The sequence below is a fragment of the Python bivittatus genome, unplaced genomic scaffold (genome assembly GCF_059951505.1).
Source record: "Python bivittatus isolate LINGU-HERP-01145 unplaced genomic scaffold, Pbiv_v1 ctg000980_np1212, whole genome shotgun sequence".
NCBI lineage: Eukaryota > Metazoa > Chordata > Lepidosauria > Squamata > Pythonidae > Python > Python bivittatus.
In genome coordinates, this window is record NW_028277125.1 from 40184091 (window position 1) to 40199676 (window position 15586).

The following is a 15586-nucleotide window of genomic DNA, read 5'->3' on the forward strand; positions in this document are numbered from 1 at the left end:
AACGTCCTAGAACTCATATATGACAGTTAAATGGCCACAAAATCAAGCAAGTCAAGATACAGTGGTACCCCGGGATACGAACGCCTCTACTAACGGACGTTTCGGGTTACGACCAGCTTCGGCAGGAAAAATTTACCTCGGGTTATGAACTCGCCTCTAGTTACGAACCGGATCTGCGGCCGTTTTCCCTGCTGCCATGCGGTCGCGGCTTCCTGTGGGCGAGGTCGCGGTAGCAAGGAGACGTTTGGTGAGGCTTGTGGTGTGTTTTGCGGTGTTTTGCGAAGGTTTTTGCTGTGCGTGTTAGCATGGCTCCAAAGAAAATGCAGAGCAGGCTTGGTGGGATTAAGGCTCTGAAGAGAAAATTGCCTCGGGTTGCGACCAAATTCGGGCGGAGGGCGGAACGGATTAACCGGATTTACATTGAACCCTATGGGGAAATTTGCCTCGGGTTGCGACCAAATTCGGAGGGCGGAACGGATTAACCGGATTTACATTGAACCCTATGGGAAACTTTACCTCGACTTGAGACCAACTCGAGTTGCAACCAGAGTCACGGAACGGATTAAGTTCGTATCCCGAGGTACCACTGTATTTAAATGCCTCAGAATCATTTTCCAGGCCTCAGTTGGGAGAACTGCTCATTCAAACTATGTAGCTCAGAATTCCCAGAACTCAGCTTCAGCTACTGGAATCTTTCACCAAGCCAGATATACTCTATTCATTACTGCAGTTTTAAAGCTATTTACCACTAATACATGTTCTCAACTTCTGTATGGCACTCAGTTTGGCCCCTATGATAATTATTGCAAGGTAGAGACCGTGGAATCTAAATGTTGCGAAGTATCTTTCAAGTACCACGCAGCATGCCCAACCTGTTCTCTGCTGTGAAGTGGAAAATATTTAAATTGAGACTAAAACCTGCCTTAATTTGTCTACCCACAGGATTGACTCCTCTGACACTGCTTGACTAGTTCTGAAACTATGGTCTGTAAATCCTTATACTGATAAAATAAGAATAAATGCATAAAAACTAAAATAAATGTTGATTCTGCTGACGAAATGCAAACAATTTGCAAAACAACAGATAATAATTCTGCTGACGAAATGCAAACAATTAGAAACAATGTATATAAATATTGCAGCATGTGTATCTATGCAATGTGAAAGAACAACTTCAAATGAAATTCAAGCCAACTATAATTTCTATAAAAACTTTCTTCTAAATGGCACTGCCCTTACTGTTAGCAGTGAATGCTACACATGGCATGGATGTAACTAAATATGCTAACCAGATGCTAACCTAGTCTAGATCTTCTCTGACCAAAAAAAAAAAAAAAAAAGAACAAGTGAAAACTTTAAGAGGATAGGTAGTGGGGCTCAATAACTAGGGACTCGTCTAATAACAACCACAGCATATGGAAGATTGCAACTTGGAATGTAAGAGGAACAAATGGTAAAATGTACGCATACATGAATGAATGAACAGGAAGAAAGAAAAGTAGAAATGTTGATTGTTAAACTAAGTGGGAGGGAAAGGATGTAATAGATTGCTGAAGGTGGTCTGATTCCAGAAATGAAGCTGATTAATAAATGCAGGGTAGATATAAGTTTAGCTATAAAATATATTTTAGCTCTATGTCATGTCATCAACTATGAACTGTCACCTAGGTTGCTGCGGGGGTGTATGAAAGTAAGAATATACTGTATAAGTTAGCAATAGCTGTACATTACACTCTAGTGAATGGTGTTAATGAAAGAATCAGAGAAAATTTGGGGGGGAAATTGTGCAATATTCTCAATAAATGCCATTCAGAGGATAGCTCCTAAAGCTAATGCACTGTATATAGTCATCTAAAGTGCAGTGGTCCATGAGTTCAATTCTGGTAGAGAGTTTCAACTCCACAGAATAAGATCAAGCTACACAGGTCTGACAAGTCCCAATAAGGATGAAGCTGATCATGTACCGCCTCCTGGTGGTCTATATAAGTAAAAATACCACACAAAATATACACTGTTAAAATAGAGAATCCCCTCTCCCCCACAAGAGGGTTGATGGAAGTCATGTGAAACCTCATACATGGGGGCATAATTTAATGTAACATCTGATATCTCCCTCTGAGAGCTCAAGGGAGGGTGGACTATATATACCATTCTGATAAATTCTATATATCCCTTCCTGCAACAGTATTGAATGGTAGGACCTGATAGCTACTATAGCTAATGTACTGTATATAGTCATCTAAAATGCAGCGGTCTATGAGTTCAATTCCTGGTAGAGGGTTTGAACCCCAGAGAATAAGATCTGGCTATGTATGTCTGACGAGTCCCAACAAGGATGAACCTAGCCATGTATTGTCTCCTGGTGATCTATTCAAGGGATTAAAAGATTCGATTAGGTGACATGAAAGAATGGGTGGGAATGAGATGAGAGAGTTAAAAAAAAAAGTGAAAATGAATGGTGCCTATTAAGCATTGGCTTAGAAAAAGATCTAGGTTTTTGTTTTAAAAACTTAGTTTAAACTAGAGGTTCCCAAACTTTCTTGGTTCATAGCACCCCTAGCTGTTCCCAAACTGTGCACTGCACTTCCCTGGGGTGCCTCAGCCCACTCACTAATGGTTCCATTTATTAAGTAGTAAAATATCCTGGGGCACCTGTGAATTCACTGCAGTGCCCTGCGGTACCCAGTCTGGGAACTGCTGGTTTAAACATAATTAATAAGTTATTTGTATATACATGTGGTAAAAGAATCAATCTAAAATCATTATTGATTTAATTGTTTATGATGAAAGAGAGAATAATTGAAATGTACAAGGATGATGGCAGGTTCTGAAAGTGGGACAGACTACTTTTTGGTAGTTCAAGGGTAGATCTTGGGAAAAAATGGACATAGAAGAAAAGGAATGAAGTGAAAGAAACAGAAGGAGAGGAGAATGATTTGCAGGAACAGCAATATAAATCCTTAATGAAAAAGAACTAGAAAATAATCTCCTAAGAAAATGAGTGGAGAGTTAATGTAAGGAAAGAGGAAGTGGAAGCTGCTTGGACAGAATGAAAAGAAGGATGTTACAGAGTGCTACAGAAGTATGTGGAGTTACGCTTAAGGGAAGTAGGGTCCTTGGTGGAATATTAGAGAATATTATGCATTTCTGTATGCAGATGATGCTGTCTTGTTACCTGAATGATTTGCACTGAATGTTAAAACACATTATACCTAGAGGGTGAATCATTGGAGTAAGTAGATTAATTTGTGTACCTTAGTAGAATTTTTATTAAGTATGGGAAAATGTATGCAGAAATTTTAAGATATGCAGTGCTGTGAAAATGATAGTAGGTAATATTACTCTACTGTAAAGAATAAACATTTGTTGAAAGAAGCAAAAATGGCTGGATAAAAAAGCATATATCTACCTACCTTGAAATAGTGAAACAAGCATTGGTATGATGGGAGGAAAATAACTGCAGTAGCAATGGGTTACTTAAGAAGTGTGTGAGGTCAAGAAGAGATAAGATCAAAAATATTCGGGTGATAAATGAATGTGGATTGAATAAAAAGTGAGTGAAAGAAGTATGCTGAGATAATTTGGTTACATGCGGTGAATGAATGAAGATCAAATTGGGAAATCCAAAAATTCCAGGCAAGTTTGGATAGAATTGATAAGATTCTCAAAGAGAAAGAAGTGAAAAGTTTTAAGAATAGAAAGCAATATAGGAGTCTACGTATGCATGTGGTAGAAACAAAGGTTTTCAAGGCTAGAAAAGAATGAAGAGTAAATGTTACTGGTGTAAATTAGTTTTACTTAGGTTTTTTTTTTCCTTTTCCAATCTTAATTTCATTGACTTCTTACTCCTTTTCTGTATTCTACATCACACCGCTTATGCTGAAAGGCCATATCCTAATGTATCTTCTTTTGCCTAATTTAAGTGCAAAGGACTCTTCAGGCTACAAACTTTATTGCTTTACCTATTTCTGTCTGAGGAATGGGTTAATGAAATTATATTTCACTCTGTTGTTAAAAGATTCTGGTTTGAAAAGAGATGTTAGCTTAATTTCCTGAAACCTATTTGAATAAACTCATGAATAAGTCACATTTTTATTTACCGTTAAGTCTGACCACAGAATAATACATGACCTTTGAAGCCATATTTACCTTCAACTCTTTTCTTATGAAGTGGAGGTCGACCTTTCTTATTTCTAACTGAAGATGTTTTGCTACTGCTGCTTCCACTATTCACAGACATCCTATCGTCTTCACCACCTGTAACTAATGAATTTCTATAGGAAATCAGTGGAAGCCATACATCTTCCCTCCTTTCCATCATTTGTTCTGTTAGGAATTTCTCCAAATAGGTGTGACTGGGTTGGAGAAGAAAAAGAGAGAAAAGTACAGATAAACAAATGACTAAAATAGCTTTCTACAACTACAATATAGCTTCTATTTTCATTACTCATTAGTTCCTTGCATCAGGATTATCTATATTCTATACTCCTGATTTAAGAGTTAGATCTGCCCTGATTTTCTGGAGGGCTAGCAATATAACTCAATTATTTGTGGATAAAAATACATTCATCAGATACTACATATATGGCATTTGTTTTCAGAGCTACTTTTAAATAAGGAAAATAAGCAAAGAATGAACACTTCTTGTAAGCATTATAAGCTAGTTAGGTAAATGCAAGAAAAAGAAGGGTTTCTAATACATTCGCAGCTTATAAAACATATTAATTTACATAAGAATTGACTGAATAACAGCATTAAATGATATAAATTATCAAGGAATAAAAAACTTAACTGGACATATAAGTATTAAAAGGTGCATTCCAGAAGAATACTCTTTAAATTCTTGAGAACAAAAACGCAAATGACTCCGTTTCTGTCAGGTTCAGCCCAAGAACAACAATGAGGCAATCCAGTCCAGTCCAGTTCCTTTATTAGTTTGCACTTAGTAGACAGAATCTCGCCAGACTAAACCTATGCTAAAGCAACTAGTGGATATACCCCGTGAGACTCTAGGGAGGGGCTGGCCTCATCCTCTTTCTCTTCCCATGGTCTTGCTGCGGACTGAGAAAGCGCTTGCTCTGAAATGTTCCCCCTCCCTCCTCATAACCTTGATCCTCCATTCTAGTATCTTCCTCACTCAAGCCTTCCATTACAGTTTCAAGACTACAGATGTGAACTCAGAATTTTTTTGAAAGTCCCCCAGGTCTTTTTTTCCCTCAAGAAATTGAAATAAATTAAATGAGTCAGAAAATGTGACTGAAAAGATCATGTCAAAACTTTCATGAAATACACCTTGGGGTGTTGTTGTTTTTTAGCTTTTCCTCAGATTCCATTATACTTTTAAAATTAATAAAAATATAACAAACACAATAACTGTATGAGAAAATAACATCACACATATTGCACTGTATGCTCTCAAACATAAAGTGAATTTAGATCAGTAAATAGTGGTATAAAGATGAATATTGCCTATATTTCTATTTTTTTCTGGGAAGGGGAGGGAATGAAACATAAATTGCAGCAAACTTACATCTGTTTTCAAGGCACACATTTATATTTTTGCATTTGTATGACTAATACTTCTTATCAAGTGAATTAAATATTAAAAATAATTCACAAACAGAATAAAAAGTGAATTGGTAAAAATAGAATAGACAGATAAAGACTAACATGAATAACTCTTTGGAAAGTACGTTTTGCCACTCTCTTCTAAGCAATGAGTAGAGAGTAACTTTGTATATCCACTCTTTCCTTTCCCATACTTCTGGAGAAATTATAATAATAGGCAATGTATAACATTGTAAATGTAAAATTTGATAATATAAAAGGACATAGTAATGGAGGGGAAAAGGAGGCATTTTTTCCATATATTAATGAGCTCATGTCATAAGAACTTCAGCAAAAGGCTTTTCTCTTGCCAATGGAAGCTTGCCGTGAAGAGGATTCTTCTCAGTGGTAGTGTGCTATCTCTCAAATGCCCTCTATGTTGAATATTTGATTCTGATGCAATAATTTCAGTGCTAGGATAAACCTTTTAAAATTTCCACAAGTTAAAATTTATTTAACCAGTTCTGATGTTTTTATGCTTTATTTTGTTTGAACTTATGTTTCCAGTTTTAAAATTGATGCCTATTTTATGCCTCCTGCATACTACTGAGACGTCTTAGGATGATGGTGGACTAAATAAAATATTATGCACAATATTATGCAGAAACAGACTAGCTTTCTCAGTTTGGTCAAGGAAGCTAAGTAAAATAGCATATGGATTCAAACCAAAAGCTTGAAGGAAGGCTGAAGCAGTCTATTCATACAATGCCTTATCTTTTCCCCCTTCTCTACAACCCAACTCTGCAAAGCTTAAATTCTTCTCCTCCTCTACACTGAGAATATGATTGCTGCAGTGAGGAACAGATACTGCTGAAAGATGCAATCTCACCTGTAGATTAACTCAGTTTGATTCTACTTCCACATTACAAATATCTAACTCAGAAATGTTAATGGTTCCTGCCTGGATGTACATGGTAGACTACAATAAAGACTGGCTCCTCTCTAGAAGCAAAAGATATCATATATATCAAATGTTTTGAGAATGAAAATTGGGGGTTAGGGTATGGTAAAACAAACACTGAGATTTGCACTCAGAATATCAGAGTAATTTCAACATAAGTCAATTTTCGATGCCAGAACTTTCCTAAATAAATTTATAGAAATTGTAATTAAATATACAGTTAAAACAGACCCTTTACTTCACGTATCACTTATCAACAAAGTTGCTTACTCTCAGCAAAATTTCATATTACTTACACAGTTTTCTTGTCCTGTCGTAACAATTTAGAAGAAAATTCGCTAAGTACTTCCAGGAAAGCAAGGTTAGGAGGTGGATATTCCTGTCCTTTTTGATTTTGATATTTAAATGCAAATTCTATGCCATCTCTGTAATAAGATACCCAAGAGGTAAGTACTTGTGTCAAATGTTATAAACTCTATACAAACTTGAAGTAAAATACCAGGTGAACAAGACAGGACGATTCAGTACATTGTGCCTGCATATTCAATCCCTCAGATTCAAGAGAGACATTCCAAATCATACATATCAACCAGTCTTACCACAGTATTCTGAATAAAATGTACAAACCTTTTTAAGGCAGAAGAGTATTCTAGATTGGGACAATACTACACTCCTAGCCGCTCATTTTATATTAAATGTGCAAAACACCTTCCACCAAATTGTATCATTGAGAGTGTGGACTAGATGATAGACTTTTTCCTTTCTAGTGTGGACTAGACGATAGATTAGATGATAGTCATCCCCGCTCTGTGGAACATCCTTTTGCCAGAGGTTCATGCAGCTGAAACATTGTTTAGTTTTCGAAAACAACTGAAATCAGTATTGTTTCAAAATACCTTCAGCTCTGGATGATTATGCATGATCATCACAGACACCATTGTTGTATTATTTTGGTTTTTGCTTATATCATTCCTGTTTTGGTTTTAATTTTAATTTCTTGTTAGCTGACCAGAGTCTTTTGGAATTGGGGCAGATTATAAATACTGTCTAATAAAGAAATGGATTTTTTTGTTTTATATTTATTATTTGTGTTTTATCATCAATTATTGCAATAGCACAATTCCTAATAAGGTTCAAGGCCTGACATACACTTGAAACATTAAAAATGTGACATTTCTATAATGAAGGCCAATGTGTTTACTTAGAGGTATTCCTATACAAATACTTTTAAATAAGTTATCAAACAGATTGATATTAAGAAATGTTTTGTGAGAAGGAGAATCCACTAGATTTTCCTTAAATTATAGTTATCATGTAGGATGGAAGCATTAACCTGACTTCCAACTTTATCATTAGGCATATATTGGGCATCATCTTGCATTGAGAATGCAAGAGAACAGGTAAATAAAGTACTGTGGACACAATCAGAAAATTATTATGGACAAATTCTAACCCTCTGATATCATGGCAAGAGCTTGCCTCCATCTTTAGCAATACCTCTATTCTATTTCTTGTATTAAAGGCTGCAAGGCACACTTAGATGATGATGGGATGGAAGTATAATTCTAACCTTTATTCAAAATACTAACTTAGACTCTAGGACAATCCCAGCTTGAAAACTGCATGTACTTTTTGAAAAAATCATGGCCATGTAGAAGTTCTAATACTTTAGATCAGTTAATCAGCTGATCAAGACTTTAATGAATTGAGTTATTACAAGATGGATTTGGATGGCTAAAATTGCAGAATGGCAGTATATTCACTTAAAACATATCTTGATCTCACAATTTTAGCCAGGTGCATTAGAGGTGTCTAATATTCCTGAAGTATTGTCACTATTGGTCTGCATTCTGGATTATTCGAAACCCACAATATTTTTAAAACAAACAATTAAAAAGTATTGCTAAAGTAGATATTCATTGTTTGCAAGAACTCTGGAATAAAGAATTGAAATATCCTATATTAACAAATCAATAGTTAAGAGACTTGAAAAATATTAATTAGGTTTTGTGATCTTAAAATGAGATTAATTCCACAAAAGAATATCTTTCATATTTAATGGATACCCCAAGAATGTCAAAAAAGGGTCAGATGTCAACCTTACCATGGTGCCAATGTTAAATGAACGAGAGGACCCTTATTCATAATAAATACTTATCCCACTATTGCCCCATTTTAATTTAATACCCTTAAGTTTGTTAACATGCTATTACAAAGATCAGTAGAGTTTCAAGATCTGAATGGACTTTTGAATTATATACCAAAAAATCAGATTTTACTATATGAAGAATTATGGATTTGTCAGCAAAAAAAAAAAAAAAAAAAAAGGTTATCTTCAATATTAGAAAGATGATGTGACTGCAGATTTACAATCCTGGATCAAGTATCTGTGCTAGTTTTCTCTTTGTGAACTGGTTCTCCATAGATATAATGGACAGACTGTTCAATATTATTTTTTGTAATAAAGTTTTAATCACGTTTAAATATTGTATCCTTTTTTCTATTTGGTTTTGGTTTTTTTCTTCTTTTTAACATTTTCTTTTACGACTTCTCTCTTTTTATATATTAAAACAATTTTAAAGCATTGATTACCTACGTTAGAGGTCATACATCTAGTGGTAAATAACATGCAGTGTTGCTATTTATGATTGCAATCATATCTTTTCAAATGGCTTAGAACAAATGTAATACAATACACACGTATAGAAAATGTGTTGTTTAGAAAATGTGACTACAGGTAGTCCCCAGGTTAAGAATGCCCGGGTTACAGACAACCCATAGTTAAGAATGGAGCCTATTGTAGCAAAATTCAAGTTAAATACACATTGGTTCATTACACAATACTACTTATATAGTGTTGTACCATAATACGGCTCCAGCTTACATCCAAATTCAACTTAAGGACAGACCTTGGGAATGGAACGCATTCTTAAACTGGGGACTATCTGTAATATGTAACAATCAACTTTTAAAAATATTTATTTATTACAACAGCCTAATTATTCTCCTCTAACATCAATGAATTTCTCTCTCTCTCTCTCTCTCACACACACACACACACACACTCAACAAAACAGTGTATACTGTTACTGCACATATTGATACCCTATCTAAAAAAAGGGTTCAAATATATTTTTGACTTCAATGCATTCCTTGCCACTCACTTGTGTAAGGTGGCTACGGCTTCTCTTGTCTTTATCTGGTCCAGACCAAAGGTAAGAGCAAAACGCCGGGCCAGCTCCTTAATACCACTGACATGGGCAGATGTCCTGTCCAAGTTAGGACCTTGCTCTTGAACAAGCTCATTAAACAGCTGCAGAAAGAACTGAATAGTTCAAATCTTTACAAATATAGTGGCACATTCTATATCAATATTTAGGGCTTAGAGCTGTGTTTTCCACAGATCTTAGAAAAGAAACGAATGATGTAAACTATCTGACAGACTTACCATGTCTATGTATAGTCTGCCCTTTCTATATGGAGATTATATGTTGGACAGGCCATTATAATTTTTGATTGCACTAGCTAGTCATAGCAAAAACTGTGATTTTTAGATTTCTCTTAGTTAGCTGGCATTCAGAACCAAAAGTATTCTCTCAACATCCTTTGTAAAAAAGGGAGGAAGACATTCGTAAATGCTTATTAAAAGACTTTGATTGCCTTTGTTTTACTATAGCAGCCTCTCCTCCTTTTTTCTCTGATTCAACTAATATTCAGCAATGGGATTCTGTCATTCTACCAAGTAACAGTTACAGAAATCTCCCCTCCTTGCCCTTCTCCTTTATATGAAAAAAGAATAGTAGTAACTCTACTTGTAATATCATCTTCTTTCTCAATCTTCTTTCCAACTTCAAAAAAGAGAAGAGTTTGGGGATCTCCATCTAAGCTTCCAATGCAACAAGTTGTTAACTCATAATGCTGGCCCAAGTATAATACTGTGCAATTATTGAAATTCAATTCTAAAAATGCATACTGTAGATAGTAGTATGGAGCACACTGTTTTTCTGCTTTAACTGTATTGTATGAACTGTAGTGAATTGTACAGCCTTTTTGTTCACATCCATTTTATCAAAATTAATCAATACTTAATTAAATTAATGTATTCAAAACAAGTAGGGTGTAGTGGTTAAGACACTGGACTAGCATCAGGGAGACCCAGGTTATAGTCTAGCTCTGGGTGATACTGGGCGAGTCACTCTTAGCCCAGCCTACTTCACAGGATGGTTGTTATGGACCAAAATAGGAGAAAGTTGCCTTGAGCAACTATAAGAAAGTTGGGCTATAAATTAACAAATAAATAAAATAATTTTATGATGTAGTCCTGAACTGATCACAGATGACAATTTTTTAACTGTTCCAAATTATCCTAATCAGAAATTCTGTGATAGCTCATAAATATTCATATCAATCTCTATTGTATGGTCACATGTTAGCAACAGAACACTCAAGTATATGAAGAAAGTTATTTGTATATAAGACATATTTAAGAAGTAATGGGGCTAAAGATTTTTACCTGCTGTAAGCTGAGAATGAGAGTTTTTGCACACTGAATTTTATCTATTTGTCTTGTTTTACTCAATGTCTCCTTAATGATATCACCATAGTCATTGTAATACTAAAAGGAAGAAAAAAGTACATTTTAGTTAGCAATGCATTTAATTTTATTGACTATCTTTTTTTAATCAACCTCTCATTTGGGGTTTTAGATTGTCTTTTCTAATAAGTCATCCCTCCTGCACTAGCTTTAATTAATAAATGTTAATTTCAAATAGTGTTAAGCTCAATAGTTTTACACTGCCAACTTATTTTCTCTTTGTACATAAGGGGAAGATTTTGTGTATAGAAAAACCTCTACTACATTCTACTTCCACACAAAGACTCAGGACCCAACCCAAAGATAACGGCCAGGATAACTGCCATGCAGAAATAGTATGGTGGAATTCCAGTGTCAAAAAAATAATGATCACTAACATAAAGCAGTATAGCCAGTTTGGTGTAGTGATTAAGGCCCCAGGCTTGAAACCACCTTAGGCACAAAGCCAGCTGGGTGACTTTGGACCAGTCACTCTCTTTCAACCCTACACAAAAATAAAAACTCACACCATAAATTAATACTTTTCATTTGCAGTATTATAAAAGGACTTGCAGAATTCAATCATAAATATTTTGGATAAAGTACTCAAGAACATTTAATAAGGAAAAACGTTATGCACTGGAAGAAAGTCAAAATTATAGACTTGTATTTATAATGAGAGTTTCACTTTGGCAACTTTTCAGTGATTCCCTCCTACTTAGTGCAGCCCTGAATACTTTATCTTATTTGGTTCTAGAGGATCACTTCAACTCTTAGGAGGCTTAAGTGAATGAGGGATCATTAAAAAAAATGTATGTTTGACTTTTCACTAAAATGGAAACAATCCATATATTTTAACAGATTTGATGTTACTAGGACAAAGTAACACAGCACAGACTCATACCTTCATATAATGCTTGAAGATATCGGCTGCAGCATGCATGTCTACAATATCATAAATTATAAGCTTGCTAAAGGCAGCCAAAAGATTCCTTCTCTTGTGTAAAGCTTCAATTTTATTAGCTTCATCTTCTTCATCTCCCTCTAAACAATAAATGAAATAGAATATTTGCTGTTTTTCAACATTAACTTAATTGATACATTGTACAGTTCTCTGACATTTGACTAGATGGCTCTATTGTGATAGTTGCCAACTAGCAACAAAAGAAATCTGCCAAAAAATACTGTACTGGAGTGCTCCTGGCCAAGATTTGATAGGCAGAACTGTGCTCTCTTTCCAGATATTCAATTACATTTAGTTTCCATGCCCCTTTTCCCCCTTTGCTCCCCAAACTATCAACTAGCATCCTATAGTTACTAGGTATACTTAGTTTCCACAGCGTGTTAGGGAGGGAGGAGAGAGATGTTACCATTGATTGTTATTTTTTCCCCTAAACATTTATTATCCTTCTGAAATACTATGAGCTTACTCTAATTCTACTATTCTTTTGTGCATGAGATTTGGAGATATTAGCTTATTATTGGTATTTGTATTATCGTTGTTGTTGTTGCTGCTGTTGTTATTATTATTATTCAGATTTATTATAGCCGGCCCACTCCAAAAGACTCTGGGCGGCTTATAACTTCCAATATACAATTTAAAACAATTAAAAACATAGTCACAACCTGGACAAAACATCCACAACAGTCAAAAAACATGAGAGGAGCTCCACTAACATATTAACCCCAGGCCTGGAAATAGAGCCAGATCTTAAGAGCTTTCTAGAACCCTAAGAGAGTGGGTGCCCTAGCTGTCTCTGGAGGGATACATATACTATAATTATACCAGTTAAGTATGAGTAAAATCTGAACTCTGAAATTGAACTGTTGTTCTAGCTGCCTTATATATTCAACCTTTTGTTTGGCCTATAGCATCATATATATTTCTTTTTAAGGAGAAAAGCATCACTAACTAAAAGGTTTCTTAGAGGAATAATTCAAACATCTCAAATTATTCCCTTTTCCAGCTATACCAAATGTACAAAGATACTATCACCAGTGCAGCAACCTTGTTCTGTGTTGTCGTTTCAGAGACAACTACAACGGCGCTTAAAAATTTGTGAACCCTTTTGAATTTTCAATATTTCTGCATAAATATGACCTAAAATGTGATCTGTTCTCCACACAAGTCCTAAAACTAGATAAAGAGAACCCAATTAAACAACTAGTCAAAAACATTATAATTGTTCATTTATTTATTGAAGAAAATGATCCAAACCTACATATTTGTGTGTGGCAAAAGTATGTGAATCTCTAGGATTATCATTTCATTTGAAGGAGAATTTAGAGTCAGGTGCTTCAAACAATGGGATGATAAAAAGATGTGAGTGGGGGATGATAAAAAGATGTGAGTGTGCCTTATTTAAAGAGCAGAATTCTGGATATTCACTATCAAGCTCTGATCTTCACAGCACAGATATGTGGAAGTGTGTCATGGCTCAAACAAAGGAGATCTCTGAGGACCTCTGAAAAACAGTTGTTGATGCTCACCAGATTGGAAAAGGTTACAAAACTATTTCCAAAGAGTTTGGACTCTACCAGTGCACTGTCATGCAGATTGTGTACAAATGGAAGCAATTCAACCCCACTGATAACCTTCCCAGGAATGGCTGATCAACCAAGATTACACCAAGAGCAAGATGTGTAATATACTGGGAGGTCTCAAAGACCCTCAGGATAATGCCTAAGGAACTAAAGGCCTCTCCTGCATTGGCAAATATCAGTGTTCATGAGACCACCATCAGGAGAACAGTGAACAACAATGATGTACATGACTAGGTTGCAAGGAGAAAGCCACTACTCTCCAAAAAGAACACTGCTGCCCATCTACAGTTTGTGAAAGATCATGTGGATAAGCCAGAAGGCTATTGGAAGAATGTTCTGTGGGCAGATGAGACCAAAATAGAACTTTTTTGGGTGAATGAAAAGCATTATGTTTGGTGAAAAGCAAACACTGCATTCCAGCATAAGAATCTTATCCCATCTGTCAAACATGATGGTGGCAGTATCATGGTTTGGGCCTGCTCTGCTGCCTTTGGACCAGGACAGCTTGCCATCATTAATGGAACTATGAATTCTGAATTGTACCAGCAAATTCGACAGAAAATGTCAGGGTATCTGTCCATGAACTGAAGCCCAAGTGAAAGTGGGTCACGGAGCAAGACAACAACCCAAAACACACAAATCGTACAACCGATGAATGGTTAAAGCAGAAGAGAGTTAATATTTTAGAATGGCTAAGTCAAAGTCCTCACTTAATCATACAGAAATGTTGTGGAAGGACCTGAAGTGGGCTGTTCATGTGAGGAAGCCCACCAACATCCCTGAGCTGAAGCTGTTCTGTAAGGAGGAATGGGCTAAAATTCCTTCAAGATGTGTAGGACTGATCAATAATTATCAGAAACATTTAGTTGCAGTTATTGCTGCTCAGTTACTGAAAGCAAAGGTTCACATACTTTTGCCACACACAAATATGTAGGTTTGGATCATTTTCCTCAATAAATAAATGAACAAGTATAATGTTTTTGACTCATTTGTTTAACTGGGTTCTCTTTATCTAGTTTTAGGACTTGTGTGGAGAAGAGATCACGTTTTAGATCATATTTATACAGAAATATTGAAAATTCAAAAGGGTTCACAAACTTTTAAGCACCACTGTATATTATAAAAATATAATTGTTGCCATGTATGTCACAGTGATAATACCATGTTTTGGAAAGATGATATGATTGTTATACTATCATTCCCACTCCAGAATGTGGATTAACAGATACACATACCCATAAAATTATCTAGAAACAGATTTAAAAAACTGAAGTATTGCTGCAAATAAATAAAGGAAAAATTACAGCCTATAAACTTAGTAATTAGCTGAGAAAATTAATCTTATTAAAAAAGCTGATGTTTCTAACCATTTGGGACTATTTATATGTACAAATCAAGATAATTAATACATGCCCATGCTCTGGTTCTCATCATCCTGGTCAATGAAGACATGGTCCATTACAAAGCTAAGGAGTTCGGTCTGGAGACCTGAATCTGGATTAAACACCAAAGGTTGAAGACCCTCTCTGCCTCCACTCATCAACTGATGGCTAAAAATCATCAAGAGATCACAGAGCAGCATGAAAGCCTGAAATACAAAATCGCTTCAATCAATAATCTTACAGACATCAAAAAAGGCTCAGGTACACAAGAGTTTAATATAAATGAATAACCAAATGTGCTTAATTATTTTTTTATTTCCAATGGCACTGGGATTGGGTGTGAATCTGCAGAGCTTTTAGGACTTGAGGATTTTAGGATGTTATGGATAGTTTGTGCATAGTTGAACTCTCCTTCTGTGTTAGGTGCAAAAAGACTCGTGGGGGCTGGTAGTCAGGAGGTCCAGAGCACTGCAACACTTAAGCCTCTGGGAAGGTCAGAGAGGCAGACCTGTCTGGCAGCTTGGAGGAGGCTGAGAGTTGGTTTGATCTCTGAGTTAGAAGCTGCTGCTTTCGTCCAGA

General features: G+C 35.7%; 1 protein-coding gene across 8 annotated transcripts in view; it reads right to left on the reverse strand.

Moving 5' to 3' along the window:
- STAG1 (STAG1 cohesin complex component) overlaps positions 1-15586 on the reverse strand; it is a 205397-nt gene that overhangs the window by 11727 nt on the left and 178084 nt on the right. For 7 of the 8 annotated variants that reach the window (XM_088132685.1, XM_088132686.1, XM_088132684.1 and 4 more), the window contains 6 exons: positions 15039-15213; positions 11986-12125; positions 11022-11123; positions 9673-9833; positions 6805-6933; positions 4150-4355 (listed from right to left, as the gene is read on the reverse strand). In XM_088132685.1, the coding sequence (XP_087988811.1) occupies positions 4150-4355; positions 6805-6933; positions 9673-9833; positions 11022-11123; positions 11986-12125; positions 15039-15213 (913 nt within the window). The remainder of the gene's footprint in view (positions 1-4149; positions 4356-6804; positions 6934-9672; positions 9834-11021; positions 11124-11985; positions 12126-15038; positions 15214-15586) is intronic. The other variant, XM_088132691.1, reaches the window with a different exon arrangement.